The following is a 19,179-nucleotide window of genomic DNA, read 5'->3' on the forward strand; positions in this document are numbered from 1 at the left end:
AGCAGCACACAGAAATGCCGTTTACCTTCCTCCCCACTGGCATCGCTGGCATTTGAGCCCAAATGCCTCATGCCACTGATCAGCAGCAGGGCAAGAAGGAAGTCTTTCATTATCTTCTAAACTTATTGGCGGAAGTTGGCCTGATAGGCAAGGCGAGACATTCTGCTTGCTGTGTCTCATGCCCTTTCGCAGCATCAACCCCATCACCTGTAAAATGGGCATAATGATTACTTCTCTTTCACAGTGATGTTGTGCGGGTGAATGAGATTACTTTTAAAATGAGGTATATAAAAAGATAATCATTTGATCATTCTCCACAGTGAACAAGGCTGAGGCTGCAGGGATAATTTATAATTATGCAATGAAAAAAAAAAGTTGTGGCCAGCACAGGATTATTCCCCTCTTTTTTATCTAGCTCACAAAACTATACCTATGAAGATCTTTAAAAGGCAAGAAAGTGACCTGGGGACCACAGTTCTCAGGAGCTAGTCACCTGCAATTGCACCAAGGTGTTGACATCCCTAGACAGACAATTAAAACCACTCCCAGACAAATTCTAGGCCTACGCAGCATATAGCTGCCCGGATCTGCTATTTATTTCCCTTCTACATTTATCCCTGCTCTCATTGTAGTAATAATAAGGGAATGAGTTAACAAAGGGCTCCCAGCCGCACCCAGCCCATCCTCCTGGGATGCTTTGCAAGGTTGTTCAAGTCTGCTGTTTTTAACAACATTTCTAATCTGGCTCATTAATACCAGACCTCCAACTGCATCGGCCTGATAATATATGATGTAATTGTGCCTAGACATTATTATGAATAGATCTCAACTAATCTTAGAAACAGCAGGAATTGCTGGCTACAGTGTTAACAGCACAGGACTTGAAGTCCAAACGCGAAGTTATACTCCATTATTGTTTTGGACTTAAAGTCCAAGCCTTGGGCACATCATTTCAAATTTCTTTGTCTCTGTTTCCTTACTAAGAATAAAAATGACGCTTTTCTCAATAAGCACAATAGGAATATCTTTCTCCCACCCCCCACCCCGAAATGAGAGAGTTCTGTTTCCACTCGTTTGTCTTAGATATTTTAATCCCTTTGCTTATTAGACACTTCTTCTTATAGCTCAACAAAGCATTGCATGGTAATTGTTCTAGGCAATTTCAGGGCCACAAGCAATGTTCCCAACCAGGAAAAGTATCTTCTGCTTACAAGGGGGAATATTGTGTGCACAAATGCTATTTCAGATGGGAAAGCAAGACTATAGTTATTTGTTTTTTTGAGAGCATGTCCATGTTAACATGCTCTGTTCTGTACCTTACCCAATGATGGGGCTGGATCCACATTACGGCCCCTTGTGTTTGCAATGCAATGCTACACTGATTTTTTAAAAAAAAAAAATAAACACAATTGCTATGCATGGGGCACATTGCATGGGGTAAAAAGGTAAAGGGACCCCTGACCATTAGGTCCAGTCGTGGACGACTCGGGTTGTGGCACTCATCTCACGTTACTGGCCGAGGGAGCTGGCGTACAGCTTCCGGGTCATGTGGCCAGCATGACAAAGCAGCTTCTGGCGAACCAGAGCAGCACACAGAAACGCCGTTTACCTTCCCGCTGGAGCGGTACCTATTTATCTACTTGCACTTCTATAAGCCCCTTGTTAATAACACAAGCCCATGGCATTTAGCACGGACTCACATTATAAACAAGGGACTTACGGCGTGGTATTCCGTACAACGGCCCCTCCGACCAGCAAATGTGTTTGCAAAAAGGTATGTTGCGAGTCCATGCTACATGCCCCTGGGAAATGTAGTAAGAGAACATACACAATGTTTGACAAGAACGCATCCATTTGCTCAGGCAGTGAGTGTCTCCCTCTCCCAAGCCATTTTTTCCTCATCTAGTTTCAAAATTCTATTTGAGGTTCCTTTCACGAAATGTAGGCTTGTGTGCTAGCTCTGTAACAAACAGTCCCCAGAGCTGCCTTTACGTTACGCAAGAGGTATTTGCCATCGGTCAGTGAGCAGCACCTGGTCTGCAGCCCCAACAGTCCCCGAGAGGGGTCCCCTAACGCCAGGAAAGGTGTACAATATGTTCCCTGCCATTGCCACTTCTCCACCTCCCTCGGTGTGTTAGTGCTTTTTATGCTTCACTCCCAGGGCCAGATTTAGGTTTGATGAGGCCCTAAGCTATTGAAGGTAATGGGGCCCTTTATATGTCCAGCTGTCCTTTGTCAACAACAAATTGTCGCTGGTTTTTGTGTTGAATATATGCTACATGGTAATTTATGGACCTAATAGTTATCTAAAGCCATTTGCACATGCAGAATGTAGGCACCCTATATATAGAAATGAGCAAACCAGTGATATTTTAGGGCAGTGTTTTTCAACCACTGTTCTGCGGCACACTAGTGTGCCGCGAGATGTTGCCTGGTGTGCCGTGGGAAAAATTGAAAAATTCAAGAGAATTACTTTATATATAGTCAATATAGGCACAGAGTTATTTTTTTTTAACATTTTCTAATGGTGGTGTGCCTCATGATTTTTTTCATGAAACAAGTGTGCCTTTGCCCAAAAAAGGTTGAAAAACACTGTTTTAGGGAGCAGACTAGCAGGCAGGGCCCATGACATCCTAGGAGCCTACACAACACAAAACACTATTGCTGTATGTAGGTTTTTTAAAAAAATAAATCTTATATTTTGGAAATGTACATCCAGTTTCCCCCCTCTAAATTTTTTTGGGGGGCTCCAAGAGAATGGGACCCTAAGCTATAGCTTGTTTAGCTTATACGTAAATCCGGCACTGTTCTCTCCCCATGTGCTTTTGCCTTATTTCCCCTTCCATCACTGGCAGAGTGAGCAGTTCACCCTGTGCCCAGAATTCACTCAAGGAAGCAGCACAGGTAGCAGTATTATTGACGGAACACTTACATTTGGACCTCTGCAGATATGCAGGTGCACATGGAGAAGAAGCATCTCCCCCCCCCAAGAAAAAAATATTACAAATCTTGCAACCACAGCACCCCTGACAGATGGCTGTCCGAATCTCTCAGGTTAAGATAGAGATAGATAGATAGATAGATAGATAGATAGATAGATAGATAGATACTTTATTGTCATTGTACATAGTACAACGAAATTGAATGCCACCCCACATTTACAGCCACACATGCATTTATACATTTACAGCCACACATACACATAAATACCATCCATCACAACTCCCCAAGAGTTACAGCATTTAAAATAGTTATAGCTCTTGGATAAAAACTGTTTTTTAGTCTATTCGTTCTTGATTTAATTGTTCTGTATCTCTTGGCCGAAGGCAACCGTGCAAACAGACTATATCCAGGATGAGATGAATCCTGTGAAATGTTGTTTGCTTTTTTGAGACAATGGGAGCTATATAGTTTGTCCAAAGGTGGGAAAGGATGACCGATAAATACATCCAGCGAAGGAGATCTGAGCCTACCAGCACCTCCTAAGGCAGTTGGCTACACCGTCAAGTTAAGAGGGTTCTCCCACTGCATTGCCAAAATCTGCTCCCTTGCCATTTCCACCCATTCATTCTGGACTTGTCAGCTGGAGTAACAGAAGATAAGTATGCTCCATCTTCTATGTGGCAGCCCTTTAAGCCTTTGAAGACAACCACTGTCTATAAAAACTGCAAGATTCCAGGAAGAATCAGAACCAGACAATTCATGCTGTCTAGGGGCACAGCTGTGCTGTCATTCCACAGAGTTTGATGGAGGCTTTCGTGCAAGGACGATGCTACCATCTGCCCCAAATGACAGGAAGTACCAGAGGTAGAAAAGAATATTGAAATGTGAAGTATTGCAGTTAGGTTTTTTTTTATTAAAAAAAAAGTTTTAAAATGTTATATGTTAATTTGGATTTTTGTATATGTATTTGTGGGCTGGAGTATTGCTTAGGGGCTTTTGTTGGGGAATAGATTGTTTATTATTAGTGTGTATACCTTTGTAAGGGACGCAGGTGGCACTGTGGTCTAAACCACTGAGCCTAGGGCTTGCCGATCAGAAGGTCGGTGGTTCGAATCCCCACAACAAGGTGAGCTCCCATTGCCCAGTCCCAGCTCCTGCCAACCTAGCAGTTTGAAAGCACGTCAAAGTGGGAAGGTAAACGGCGTTTCCATGTGCTGCTCTGGTTTTGCCAGAAGCGGCTTAGTCATGCTGGCCACATGACCCGGAAGCTGTACGCCGGCTCCCTCAGTCAATAAAGCGAGATGAGTGCCACTACCCCAGAGTTGTCTGCAACTGGACCTAATGGTCAGGGGTCCCTTTACCTTTACCTTTGTATTGATAATGGTTTTGATCATTTTTATTATGTATTTTGAGCTTTGAATAACATAACTTTGGGTTGTAAACTGCCCTAAGTCCTACGGGTATACATATACAAATTTAATATATAAAATAAAAATTAATATTGTCAAAAAAGGGGGAGGGGATGAGGAGACACACGTGTCCAAAGAAAGCAAAAAATGTGTGCTTGAATGGAAGCAGGGATAGCCAACATGGCGCCGTCCAGATGTTGTAGACGCCAACTCCCATCAGCCCCAGTCAGCATGGTCCATGGTCAGGAATGATGTAGTCCTCTAAAGGAATAACAGAGTCAGGTTTAGCTTGTTCTACCAAATAACTACTTGCTACTTTGGGAAATGTTTGTGGGAAGATGCTGTTTGTTTTTCCTCACTATTAATATCACATACCACACTGGCAGAGGCTGAAGGAATGAGCTATAGCACACATGCAGGACAGGTTTGTTGAGCTCCGGACCCCTAAAATAGAACTGACAGGAGCCTATTAAGGCTCCTCTAATTGGACCGGCTGTAAATGTGTCATGTGATCCAGCAGCTCCAGTAAACAAAAGGTGTCACAAGAGCTTGAGCATGTGGACTGAGTTCCTAACTTTATAGTTGGGGAGGGTGGGGTGTTGGCTTGTTTGCAGTGGGAGGTTTAAAAATATTATTCCATTGTCTTTCAGAGGAATTCAAGAACCTAGTGCACAAAGGAAAAGGAAAATGCAAAACAGAACACTGTAGATTGGGGTGGTTGGGTTTTTTGTTGTTGTTGTTGTTTTTTGTTTTGTTTTTTTGCCTACAGATGACAATAATGCACTATGAGCCACACCTGATATTGCCAAATCTACACACACACACACACACCCTTTGGTCGGGTTTTTTTTTTTTTTGAGAGGCTCCCACAAATTTATAGGACTGAATGAGATATTTTAAGGTTAAATTCCTGACCACTTTAGAAAGCCTGCATTGGGATTCTATAAACCTAAAATGCAGCCTATATATAATTAGCTAGACTGTGTATGTTTTTTTTTTTAAGCATATGCACACGATAATGACAGCTCTTAATTGAGCTTCTGCTCTCAGTCCAATTACTACCCCTTCATTCCTCTCCCCTCTCATCCTTTCTTGGTTTTCCACAAGAGCTGATCTGTGCACAGCTTAATGCTGAGAGAATAATCCCCATATCTCCTCCCCCACTAGAATCCAAGAGCAGGAAGAGCTCCCATGGAAACCTTTCCTTTTTAAACTCCAGTGCATCTATTGTGTTTTAATTTCTTTAAGAGGTGGTGAGGAACAAGGACTAACCCCCTGCCCCCTCCCTATTAAGGATGCTTTTCTTAAAATTAAGGAACATCTGGCAGCTCCACTCCTCGCAGCTACCCCACCCGAAACTCCTACAGGGCAGCTGGGATAACATCCATCCTCTGCCCATTAATCAGGATCTTGTCTGCTTGAAAAGCAAAACATGAGTTAGGAGGCAGCTGACTCTGCAGGGGGAAGTGTCAGTTTACTGGGTGAATAGGACTGCTGTTGTCTAGCACAATTCGTTTCCCACATGGCTGTGCCTGTCGGAGGCGGCCCCTGCTCTGAGGAACTAAGACTGCCGCACTGTGATCTTGACATCTTTGCTTGCTTGGTGACAGGCACCGTCCAGATCTTCTCTCCCCACAAAAGGAACCCGCAACAAAGCAGGAAGAGTTATCTGAGGACTGGTCTACATGCACACAGGCACAGCTCTCCATCAATCTGTTCTGATGACTCAGATGACATGGGGAACTGCTTCCCTCTGGTGAAATATATTGTCAAAATGATGTCAGGTGATAAGAATGCTCTGCCTGTGGTTCAGAACAACTAACTGGGCTTAGAAGAGTTGCAAATGGGGTTGTAAAGGAAAATACCTTTGATGTGAAACCCAGTTTCCCTTTTTTTCATATGTAAGGGGAAAAGAAAGTAAAGCTTTTCCACCAGCCTCACAAACCTGTCCGTGGAGAAGCTATATAAACTGCCAATGTTTTAAGATCATGTAAAATGACACCATTGGCTTGGTGCTATGTTCTTTTCTTTGCTGTGACTGTATTGTGTGTGTACACACACAAAATGATGTCAGGTGATAATAATGCTCTGCGTTATTTTAATATGGGATGGCTATTTCAAGTGTACAAATCATCGCTTGATGTTGCAGTCCCATGTCTGAATGAATACTAAACTCCACCGACCTCAGCAGAATCAGAAGCAGCAACACCAAAATAATAATCCAGATTTCAGTTAGTTCAGGTTTGCAACAACCCCGAGCAATCCACAATGCTTGGGCACAGAGGACTGACAATGGCAGTAGGTTGTATATTATACTGCCAAATAGGCCCACAGGGAGACGAGAAGGAATTGAATCTTTTAAGTGTGTACCTAATTGGGAAGAGAAAACGATAAAGTCAGAGAAGTCCCATGGAAGCCACTGCACTGCACCACTTGTTTTCTTCTGTATATTTTCAGAATTGGATGCCTCTTCCACTCCTGTTAGTTGAATTGGCTTGTAGGATGATGTGTAGGAGTGAGAGGAGGGAGCTGCAATTTTTAAATTTGCTCATATGTGCCCTCTCTCTTGCCCTGCCGTTTCCTGCCCTGAGCCATTTCAAGGCACGTATGGCAATAGATGGAAGGAGGAAAGGCAAGGAATGGCCTCACTCTTTCATACATCTAGAGATGCAAGAGAAGCTTTTGCCTTAGTGAATTCTTCAGGAATCTCAAGTAAGGATTTGCCAGAATCTGGCAGCATTTCTATACCTTGTCATGCATATGTAGAAATCTCCTGTATTGGTTGACAATAGCATCAACACATATCAGGGACATTGTAAATTCACAATGAAGTCTAGCCCATTCTGGGTTCCAGACTCCTGGAGAGTTCTGGAAACAGTTCCTGAAGTTTAAGAGTAATCCAGATGGAAAATTTAAAGTCATCAGATGCCAAGCAAGTTTCTCACACACAAGCCAAAGCCTAGGGGCTAAGCAACTGGATTGGGACCCAGAGAGCTGCATGCTCCATTCTTGCTCAAAGCATATAATACTTAAATTTAAACACACACCCCCCCCCATAACCACTACAGGTTCATCATCTGCAAATGGGAATAACACGATAAACCTTCTGCATGATATTATTTTCAGCCTACTGATTTTAGAACATGATGTCCTATGGTTTTAGGGCAAAATAAGTAGGTAGGATTTATACATAGCAGGGCTATTTTGTGTGTGAATACTCAAAGACAACCGAACGTCTGATGGGTGATCAGGGCCTCATGTATGGTAACTGAATATATTAAGACGAAGGCAAGGATAGCCAAAAGCATTTTGGGGTCTGTGGTAATATGGCACTTTCTCTCCCCACCCTGATTCCACATTCAGAAGTTGACGAGAATGGCAGATGAATCTTCTTTCAATACTGGTGATGGGGCGCTCTCCTTATCTTCTACTTCTAAGACCACCAGGTTTGGTTAGGGGTTGAGGGGAGGCCCCATGGTCCTCTAATGTGTCACCTGTCTTTTTAAGAGGCAAGCCCAGAAGGCCTCAAGCTAACAGTCCATGCAAGAGAAATAGGACAGGACGGAGAGGGAGGGAGGGAGGGAGAGAGAGAGAGAGAGAGAGAGAGAGAGAGAGAGAGAGAGATTTGGTTTTCTAAGCTGCAAAAAGAAAAGAAAAAGAAAAAGAAAAAAAAAGGCGTGGGATATTTTTGCCAAGATAATCGGAATCTGGATATTATTCACCAAAGTCGATTATGTTGCTCTTTAATGTCAAAAACTGTTGCTCTGTAGGTTTTAATAAATATTTGTTGAGTTTGATGATGTGGTGTGACTTACTGTTTCCCATATACAAGATCACCACTCACCACTCTGCTTCCCCATTATTGGCCACCTGAAGCAGCCCCCTCAGTCTGTCTAAAGGTAGGGCCGGCCCTGGGAAGCTTGAAAAGAGCCTGTTTTACAAGCATCTTGTTTCCTTCCCATAACTCCAGCTGAAAGAGAATGCATAGCAGGCCAGTGAAAGAAAGGCCTTTAAGATCCACAGCTGTATCCGATCCCATCTAGTCTCTGCTTCTGGTCAGGATCCCCTCTTATATGAAATGCAAAATCTTTTTAGCTGGATGTCAGGTCTTTTTAAAAATGGCTCCTATGTCAAAGCTTTACAGCCTGATGAGCAGATGGGATGCACAAACCTACTTTTGATCCAGCTCATAGGGCAGGAGAGGATTTAAGGATTTTATCCACAAAACACTGCTGGCTACAGCTCTATCAGTTGCAAAGAACTTCTGCAATACATGCCACTATTATTACATGCATCTCAAAGCAAGGACCTACTTCACTAACAGAAATAGACTGTTTACCATTCTTGGCGGAAAGGCACCCCCCCCCCCAAAAAAAAACCTCTCTCCCAAGCAACTGGGAGCCTCAGCCAGTCACGGTAGGAGTTTGGACTTGGCAGCAATTTAAAATTTGCCCCCTAGGCTCCTTTAAGAGAAAGGGTGGGATAGACATTTAATATCTACAGAATACAGTGCACGAACTGTTGGGTTATCAAGTGATGAGGAATCCAGTGTTTGGTATCAAGGGGGTGATGTGGTCACCTAGCCAATAGGTTGGAATTTGCTCCAAAAACTTGGTTTGACTGCCAAGCCAAGTCTTTTCAGTACATTGCTTAACATCTGGGAATGCTGCCGATTCTCATTTTCAGAGGTGGTTTTCACAGGCACATGGACATCAGCTTGATTTCCTCACAGCTTGTGATGACTTTGGATGTGTAGGTGGGTTCCCACGAGGCAAGACACAGTGATAACAGCAAGAACCTTTATTGAACTACATAACTGGAAAACAGGGGCAAAGCAACTGCTTATATACATTCCTGAAAGCCTGGGACACTCCCACTCCCAACGTGATTGGCTGTCTAAACTTCCAAGCTGCGAATCACAACTCAGAGTTCAAGGGCCAATGGCAGAGGCCCAAATCCTGAAATGTTCTGTGATGTCTCGAATCAGAACACAGCTCAGAATCCTTAGTCCAGACTCAAGCTCGAATACATAACAACTTTCAGCTGAGCTAAACAAGCGAAGTGATTTGATTCAAAACTATTGCTTTTATGTGAAGTCAGGCAGTGAAAGTTTGTATGTAGTGTTAAGATATGTGACCACTCATTCACATCATCACTCGATGCTACATGTTACCATTCGATACTTCAATGTGCAGACAGAACCTGTCTGTGTGTATGTTTGCTTGTGTTACTTTGTAAAGGGTTCTGCATAGTGCAAAATAACATCATAATGAAGTTATCAAGTGACAAACAGTCATGGGCGGGCCAACCCTTGGTTTGTGAAGGTGAATGGGATAAGGATGCTAAAGCCCCTTATCAACAAACAGCCTATCAGCACACTGAGAGCATCTTTTATCAATGAACTTTTAAGTTGGCTGATTAATATTTGTACGGAATTCAGCCATGTCCTGATGCATGATGCATCCAGGCAGCTGAAGGGGAAAGAGGCAATCATCCTTGCTTTTCTGCCATTCCTGATGTAGCGATTCAATTAAAAGGGCCTTCTGCCTGCTTAGGAACCCCCCGAGGTGGCTACAGAATGGACAGCTGAGCTCACAGTGTCTCGGAAAACTCAGGTAGCGGACATTTCTAGAGCTTTCCTGATTAGATAAGATTATTTTAATAAATCATGCCTACCAGAGATTAAAAATTAGCCAGGAGGCAAGGAATGTCATTATTTTCAAGGTCTCTACATCTTTCTCCAGATTCCTCTTGGCATTTAGGGGCAGCTGTGTAGTCAACAACCTCTTCCTAGGTGGCCTTCCGAACAGCAGAGTCTCAGCTCCCTGACCAAATCTCTAGTGTCAGGCAGACAGGAGTAGTTTTTCAAAACTCTAAGAATCAGCATATTTTTAAGGCAAATGCTTGCTTAATACTTCTTCCATTTTTTTCCTTCTTTTTTTGTAAGGCAGCCATCAGAGAAACAGCTCAACAACATTCCCTTTCTGGGAGTAAGGACAAATAAATCCAATCACTGACAGCTGAACCAGATATTTATTTGCATCCAAGTCCGCCTCTCTCAAATACTGTTGACTCACACAGTCCTTTACAATCTGATGATGCATGTCTACTCAGAAGCAAGTCCTGTTGAGTTCAACGGGGCTTGCTCCCTAGTAAGGGAGCATACCATAGCAGCCTAAATATCTTCTCTGGAGTTGCAAATTTCACAGCAACAGCAACGACATTCTCAAATAGAGGAATTTTTTCACAAGAAAATTGGCTGGTTGAATTGGACAAACCAATGAACTGTACCAAAATGCAAGCTGATAAAAGAGTTCATAGGGCTAGCCCGGATAATATGGTATAATGAAAGTGACCAAAAAATCAAGAAAGAAAGGCAGACCATAGCTCAGTTTAGGGCATATTATTTGCATGTAGAACATCCCAGGTTCAACTCCCAGCAGCTCCAAAACAGAGACCCTGAACAACTGCTGCCTGTCAGAGCAGACAATACTAGGACAGTTGGACAAATGGTCTGCCCTGGCATAAAGCTGAACCCTGAGTTCCAAACCCATGATCCAATAATCAAATAAGTTAGTATTTATTCAAAGGCTCCCTTATTTCTGCTCTAGCTAGAGTAATGGAGACGAGAGACATCACAGATCACGTTTTCAAAGACTAAAGGGCAGTGCTAATGACTCCCACCTATCTTGAATTCTGTGGGCACCATTTACTTGAATGCCAGCCTTTTTTAAATAAAAGGCTTGCTCAGAGAGCAGCCCGGACACATGCCTAGTCTCCCATGTGCTGTGCCAGCCCAGTCCTGTCAAGCACTTGCTCAGTACAGAAACATCTCCCTCCCTCTAGACACCGCTCAAGCACAGCCTCGCCTCCCTCCGAGACCAGCCAAAAGAAGCTATGCAAAGCAAGTAAACTAAATGGGACCATTCTTCCCAAAAACACCATGTGGCGAGTGGCAGAGAAGTAATAATCAGAATATTCTGGCTTGCTTTAACAATCTGATATGGGGTGGGTGGGGTAAAATGAAATGGGGAGACCATGACGTGAAGCCGGCCCATTATCCAACCCTGAGCTGTTTAACAAACAAAAGAAAACTGGAGGTAGCTTGCTGGTAGGCAGAGGAGAATGTATCAGCTGCTCCTTGGAGGTTGTGTGTGCAAAAAACAAAAAAACAAAAACAAATGCATGACTTTGACTTGTAGGTGATTGGCAGAATTCTGGCTAGAACTTAAAAAACAAGGGATGTTGGAATGGGTAGGTACTGTACTCTACAGAATGCGGGGTTTTGAAACATGACGTTCTCTTTACAACACAAGGCATCTTCCCACCTAATATCCTTCTAATATATTGGTTTTCAGCCTTGGGAATGCGTGGTATGCAATCTGCATAAATGAACATAATAAATAAATAAGAAAGACAATGTACAGCACAAGGCAGTTAAGCCAGTGAGCTCCTCGGTGTGTTACTTCTGCCTCAAACCATTCTGGCTAGGATCCCAGCCAAGCCCATCACTCATTAAACCCCTCTGGACCTGGCAGACTCACACTTAACCAGTCATTGGTTTCCTGTGGTTGTTCTAATCAAAAGGCCTGATAACTCTCCCTTAATTATAAAAAAACACCAAATGGAGTTTGGTTATTGGCATAGGGCAGGGGTAATCAATATGATGTCTTCCAGGTGTTTGTTGGACTCCAGCTTCCACCAGTTCCTGCCAGCATGACCAACAAACAGCGGCAATAGAAGATGCAGTCCAGCAATAACTGGAGGGAGTAAACTTAGGGACCATATTTTGTTTTTGAGGCAATCTAGTGGGAACTGTTCAGGAAGTAACGTGGATTCAAATTTAGTTTCCCCCCCCCCCCAAAAAAATGCAGCACGTGAAATTTAACACAGAATGTGTGGATTCGTTTTGGTGCAGATGTGCATTCTTCATTCACAGTTTTGAGTTTGCACAGATTTTTCGATTACAGGTAACAAGAGAAAAATGGAGCGACAGAGTTATGATGGTGGTGGTGAGAGGTGATTATGATTCTGAGGGGAAGGGAGGGAAACATGATAGGAAGAAGAAGAAGAAGAAGAAGAAGAAGAAGAAGAAGAAGAAGAAGAAGAAGAAGAAGAAGAAGAATATTTGATATCCCGCTCTTCACTATCTGAAGGAGTCTCAAAGTGGCTAACATTCTCCTTTCCCTTCCTCCCCCACAACAAACACTCTGTGAGGTGAGTGGGGCTGAGAGACTTCAAAGAAGTGTGACTAGCCCAAGGTCACCCAGCAGCTGCATGTGGAGGAGTGGAAACACGAAGCTGGTTCACCAGATTACAAGTCTACCGCTCTTGACCACTACACCACACTGATGGAGGGGGGGAACCCAGGTAACTTTACAATGTACAAAAAGTCATTCCCCAAAATGATAGTCTTCCATTTTCTAAAATTATCTCCAAAACCATGAGGGTTAGCAACATGGAGTCACCAAAACGGTCGACATATTCACAAGACAGCTTTGTTTGTGAAACTGTGTTCTATGGACATAAAGCTAGGAGTCACAGGAAACTGCCCATTAATCTGCACTGATGGTTATCACACAATAAACACGGGAACACCCCATGGACATATTTGGGTACAAACAGCAAAAAGGCAGTAAAATGAGGTGACCTTATGTACAGAGCAGGCATAAATGTTGCTTTTGTAGATACTCTTAGAAAACGTAGATAAGCTGTAGCTAATACAGAGGCAGAAGAATAGGGGGGAAAGCAGAGAAGGGTGTATGCTAGCCAGAAAGGAGCCTAGCCCCACCTCAGAGAAATAAAAGTAATTCTTTCTGAACCAAGAGACGCCCATCATGCCCCAGCAGTGGGGAGGCTCCCACCAAGCACACTGTGAGGCTGCTGTCTGAGGCCAGCTATTTTATTTTTTTAAGATGCTGTATATTTCCATTCCACCCAGAGAAGCCAGCATGTGCTCTGTATGCTGGGAAACCCAGCTGGCTTAACAGAAGCTATCTCCTGATCAGCAGGCCTGCTTAGGGCAACTTCTCCCTCTCGCCAATGTTTCCCCGGGGAAATTACAAAACAAGGTAAAAGGGTGCCCAAAGGCATAAACAGGCATGGGAGCTAAGCAAGGGATGTGGAAGGTAATCACCAAGTGCAGGGATGAAAATAATAATCACAACAGCATCAACAAACACATCATTCCTCCTGTACTCTGGCATCTGGGCTATAGGGGCCTGTTTCTAAGATGTGCTGACTCTGCACTGCTTCCATTTACTTTGGAAAAAAATCAACAAAGGTAGCATTTCTCCTAAAGGGATGCCGCAGTGGCAAGAAGCATATGAACCAGAAAACAAAATGAGCAGAGTAAATGCAGGACTCATTTGCCACGTCCTTTACTAATCTTATTCACTACTCCACACTGGCTTTTGTACCAAGTGAGACCTCAGATGGAGACCTGAAGTGATTTTAACCAAGAACAACCCCCGCCCCCGCCCCCGTTGTTATTTCTGACTAGTTGGAGAAGGTAGCGGTTCGACTCTCAGACTAAGACCAGGAGATCCAGGTTAAAATGTAGCCACAAAGCTCACCAGGTAACCTTGGTTACAGGTAGGTAGCCATGTTGGTCTGCCATAGTCAAAACAAAATAAAAAATTCCTTCCAGTAGCACCTTAGAGACCAACTAAGTTTGTTCTTGGTATGAGGTTTCGTGTGCATGCACACTTCCTCAGATAGGTAACCTTGGGTCAGTCATCACACCTCAACCTAGCCTAGCTCACAGGGTTGTTGTGGGGATAAAATGGGGGGTATGATACCTTGAGCCCATTGTGGGAAAGGGGGGTATAAATAATACTTATATAGCACTTTTTGTGGGTTCAAAGAACTTCAGCAATCCTTACCACAACTTGTAAGCAGGTTAGTATTATTCCCCCATTAGAGATGGGAGTGTGGAGCTGGAAGATATGTATGAGGCAGTGAACGGCACGAACTAGTTAAAGACAGTGATGTCAATGGGATTAAATAATCTTAAATCAAAGTCTTCTGGGTTGGATCCCAGTGAAGCACCCAGACAGGCTCACTGCTCATTAATCTCCTCTGGGCCTGCCACGCTCCTGCACACACTTAACCAGGCACCAGCCCTTTTAGTTGTTCTAACCATGAGCAGCGTTATTCAGTCAGGGACGGTGAGAATTATATTCCAACACCATTTGGAAGGAGACACAAGTTTGGTGTTCCCACTGCTATTCCAAACCAAATTGGGGGAAAAAACCCAACTTATAAATTACTTTCATTTGGTAAATCCCCTCAAAAAATCACCTTTTATTCGGGGAATTATTCAGCTTTGGGGTCTGCAGTAATTCAAGAAGCAATGATGATGATGATGATATAGCAATGCCTAGTGAAATCCATCATGGAGAGTAGATTTGAATTGGAAGCGTTCTGGACTGCAGCTCATGTCGTCTGTCGTCTAGCTGCTACAACACAACAGCTCTTTTAATAGCGCTATTTCTATGGAGTTGCAAAGATTATACACCCAGCATAATGGAGGAATCAATGTCCTCCCTCCCCAATGCTGAGTCATGCCACAGTGGTGATGAGGCTAGACTTGGACTCTTCATGGGACTTTACACACACATTCTATATGCACTAGTTTTTCCTCAACAACCAAGTCAATGTTAGGCAGTACACATTCTGTGTTGCACTTAGGCAAAGGTGTTTATGTGGGTAGGGTTGTGCACCGCTTCCCTCTTCTCAAGCCCTTATGGCAACCTCTTTCTTCAGCAAAGGAATTGTTCTTGGCCTTGTATATGTGGGTGACAACAGTGACTCATCTATCTGAACAGAGTGAACTCCAACAGGAGTGGGGGGGGGGGAGGAAGATGACCAGTGCTATTTTTATGGAAGAAGAGGTGCTGGAACTCACCATAAACACCTCCCTTGTTCTCTTATAATGGCAATAGAGCACAGCTGAGAGGTGCCAGAACTCCGTTCCTGCGAGTTCCTGCTAAAAAAAAGCCCTGGAAATGACCTTAACATAGGGTGCAGTGTTAAGAATGAGGGGATCGCCTCAAATGAACATTCAGACACCACCCTCCTTAGACTTCCAGCGTCTTAAAAAAAAGGTCTGCCCGGAGCCATCTGTTGTGATACTTCAGTGTCCATCTGCAATAATCCTATATACTAACGGCAGATTCATTCCTGGAGTGTGAATGCCTGTATAGCCAAAATGGCCCAGGAGGTGATGTGCAGAAGTACTTGCAGACAGAAAAAAGTACAAAACAGCCTGTAGAAAAATAAAATCTAAGTAGCGGCCCTGCATAGAACAACCCCACAGGGACCAAACATGTTCAGTGGCCATGGGAATGCTGACTGCTGAGGAGGGGACAGGAAAAGGGAGTGGGAGCAGAAATGGAATGGAGTATCCTAGAAAAAGCATGGCCAAATGTTGCTGCAAGTCCCAATTGTCTGGACTATATTTGAGCTACTTCAAGGAATACGGTTCAAGTGCCAGTCTAGAAGAGAGTGAAGTAATGTGGCATATTTTAGATATTAAGGATTTTAAGGACAACACATGGTTTATAACCTAACTAGAACAATGGTAGGTTGACAAAGCAGGCAGTGTGTCACCTCTTTGTGTCGTGAAGATGGCTCATTTATTTTTAATCAGAAGCCACCCAGGGCTGAATGCAGAGAAGAGTATTTTTTACCTTTGCTGCATGCCAGTGCCTCCTGCCCTATGCATATCCAGGGCACATCTCTGGGAAAATAGGGGACATCACAATGTGTCTCACTCTCTAGACTATAGGAGAACCTGAGACTGCAGGAGGAGATAGGAAGCCAGACCTATCCTTCTTAAAGGCTGGAGAAGGGACCACCAATGGGGATTTCACCTTCATGTATAAAAGTTGCATCAGCAGCAAGGAGAAGACCTTCCAAGGCCTCCTCTAGCATTTAGGCTACCAACAGAAAAGACAAAACGCCAAAATCAGATTCCCAAAGTGAGCACAAGCAACTAAAGGTAATGCTTGCATTTGCATTATTTCCATCAAGCTATTTCAGAAATAAATCTGCATACCTTTTCTTTGGGAATCTTAAAAGTCTCTTTTCTGAATGAGGCCTGCAACATTTATTTACAGCAGCAGCAAGCACTCATTGCTCACACTTTCTGAAGCAACAGGTGGGCTTGCTGAGCCAGTTACACAAATGTGAGAGAAGGGGGTGGAAAGCTTTTCGGGGTCTCCCTTCGGTAGATGCAGTGGGATGTACAAAGAGTGAAACCAAGGCAGCTTGTTTGTTACAATAAAAGTTTGGGTTGATGCTGTCAAGAGATCGAGGATCCTGGATCGCTCTCCCCCGTTTATTACCTCTTTGACTCGCGGTCTTTACAGGATGCGGGCTAGGGCAGTGCAAGTATTAGGAAGTAATAGCACTGCATAGAACGTGGCATCGCCCTGGAGCTGCGCCTGCCAATTGCCTGGAATGCTGAATGGGCACGAAACGCAGAGCAACAAAGGCGAGGTGCGGCGAGGGGAGTCCTCGGCAGGAGACCACCCGCGCCTTGATTGGCTGAGGCGGGAGGCTTCGCTCGGCCTTTCGAAGGAAAGGAAGGGGAGCGCATTGACCTCCCCACCAAATACCCGCACAGTTCAAGTCACCGGGGACCTGGCCGGCTTGCAGAATGGGCTTGGCTCACATGCACAAGCCGAGGCAAACGAGCACAAAATGCAAAAGTAGTGCTGTCCGGAGAAGTGGAGGAGCTCCGCGATGTAGACACACACACACAGGAATGCTTTCGTGGAGAGTCCTGCATTGCAGGGGGTTGGACTAGATGACTCTCGGGCTCCCTTCCACACACACCCACACCTGGATCTTACAAGACTCCCCAAGCACACACTTCTCCCTGGCTCCCCCAGTAGCATCTCCTTTACCTTGCTCTCCTCCTCTTCCTCCTCCTCCTCTTCTTCCTCCTCTTCCTCCTGCTCTTCTTCTACCGCCACCGGAGCAGCAGCGACAGCCGCCGCCGCCTGCCTGGGGATCTTGACCTCCTGCGGGTGGCTCTGCTGTCCGGCTTGGGCAGTCCTAGAGGAGGAGGCGGTGGCGGCGTCTTCGTCCTCCTCGCTGCCTCTCTCCTGGCGCTGCTCTTTCTCCTCCTCCTCCTCCTCCTCCTCACCCCCTTCTTCGGCAGCCCCGATCTCCTCCTCGGGGCGCCTTCTCCCCTCGCCCTTCACTTCCCCGCCTCCCTCCTCATGAAGCCGAGGAGGCCCCGCTGCGCCCGGCTCCTCCGCTCCCGCTTCGCCGCCCTCTGCCCCGTCCGCCGGCTCTGCCGCAGCGCTCTCCTCGACGGCCTCTCGGAGTTCGCTTCCTCCCGGGGCCGCCGCCGCTTTGTCGCCCTCCGAGCCGGTCCTCAGCTTCACAAAGACCGAGGCGAGGATCACGGCCAAGACGGTGAAGAGCAGCGGGACGGCCAGGTAGTACAACTCCGACGCTACATCCATCCCTCCTTCGGCAGCAGCGCCGCCGCAGTCGCAGTCCCTGCGCTGGGGGCTCCGCAGCACCGCCTGCAACGCACCAGCAAGGAGCTGCCGCCGCTAGCAAAGAAGAGCCGCGTTATTAAGAGCGGCAGGCAGCTCCCTCCAATATCTCGCCTCCCCTGATTCTGCTGCCGCGCAGTGGAAAGAGCTCCGGCGAATTCCACGGTCCCCACGCGCTCCGCGCAACAGCCTGACAGCAGCTGCAGCACTGGGCGGAATCCCGCCTCTCCTCGAGCTGGGTCGGGTTTCACAACACGCGCGTCACGGCCCTGCGCCCCGCCCACCGCCGCGCGCTCCCGCCTCTCAGACCCCTGATGGGGCACGCGCGTTCTCTTTGCTCCTTTCCCCCAGCTGGTATGGGTAGGGCCCAATAATCCTTGACTATTATGATTATGATTTCGTTTCTATGCCACTTTACATTTTTAAGCAAAAAATAAATAAATCTCACAGTGGTTTACAACCTTAATTAAAACATCAAATAAAACAACCCAGAATAAAACATTATTGAAGAAAGTGAAACACTATATCACAAGTTACAGGTGGGTAGCCGTGTTGGTCTGCCATAGTCAAAACAAAATCGAAAATTCTTTCTAGTAGCACCTTAGAGACCAACTGAGTTTGTTCCTGGTATGAGCTTTCGGTGCATGCACACTTCTTCAGATACCTGAAGAATCTGAAGAAGTGTGCATGCACACGAAAGCTCATACCAGGAACAAACTATATCACAAAACATCTGACAATACCATCCAATCATAATAGATACATGGGCGTAACCAGGGGGCAGCCCCCCCATCAGAGCCGTCTTGAGGGGATCTGCCGCCCTGGCGCGGCTATCCCTCCGGCGCCCCCGCCATGCCGCCTCTCCGCCGCCTCCCTCCCGCGCTTGCCGCCCCTTGCGAGCGGGGGGTGAGGGGCGTGGCGCTGGAGCGGCGCGGGGCTCTGCGCGCCCTTCCAGCGCTTCCGGGACTGGAGGCGAGGGCGGCCGGCTCGCGCTCCCGCGCGCATCCGGATGGCGCGGCACAGCCGGGCGGCGCGGCTGGGCAGCTTGTGCTCCATCGGGTGGGCGGCCGGCTGAGCCGCGCGAGCCGGCCGCCCTCGCCTCCCGTCCCGGAAGCGCTGGAAGGGCGCGCAGAGCTGTGCTCCTGTGCTCTGCTGGGCAGCCAGAGGGCGTGGCGTGGCCGGCCAGCTCCCTTGCCGGGAGTCAGAGGGCGCTGCCGGCAGGCGCTGCCAGCGGGGCTGGAGGACGGAGGCGCCCTCCAGGCCATTGCGCCCTGGCGCGCTGCGCCACCAGCCCCAATGGATGAGACGGC

The 19,179-nt window shown here is 46.0% G+C and overlaps 1 protein-coding gene across 3 annotated transcripts in view; it reads right to left on the reverse strand.

The window, feature by feature from the left end:
• Positions 1 to 18,122, reverse strand: part of MXRA7 (matrix remodeling associated 7) — a 59,020-nt gene extending 40,898 nt beyond the window's left edge. For 2 of the 3 annotated variants that reach the window (XM_033139422.1, XM_033139424.1), the window contains exon 1: positions 17,267 to 18,122. In XM_033139422.1, the coding sequence (XP_032995313.1) occupies positions 17,267 to 17,833 (567 nt within the window). In that variant the 5' untranslated portion in view covers positions 17,834 to 18,122. The remainder of the gene's footprint in view (positions 1 to 17,266) is intronic. The other variant, XM_033139423.1, reaches the window with a different exon arrangement.
• Positions 18,123 to 19,179: the final 1,057 nt, after the last annotated feature.

This window comes from Lacerta agilis, chromosome 2, assembly GCF_009819535.1.
Source record: "Lacerta agilis isolate rLacAgi1 chromosome 2, rLacAgi1.pri, whole genome shotgun sequence".
NCBI classification, from domain to species: Eukaryota; Metazoa; Chordata; class Lepidosauria; order Squamata; family Lacertidae; genus Lacerta; species Lacerta agilis.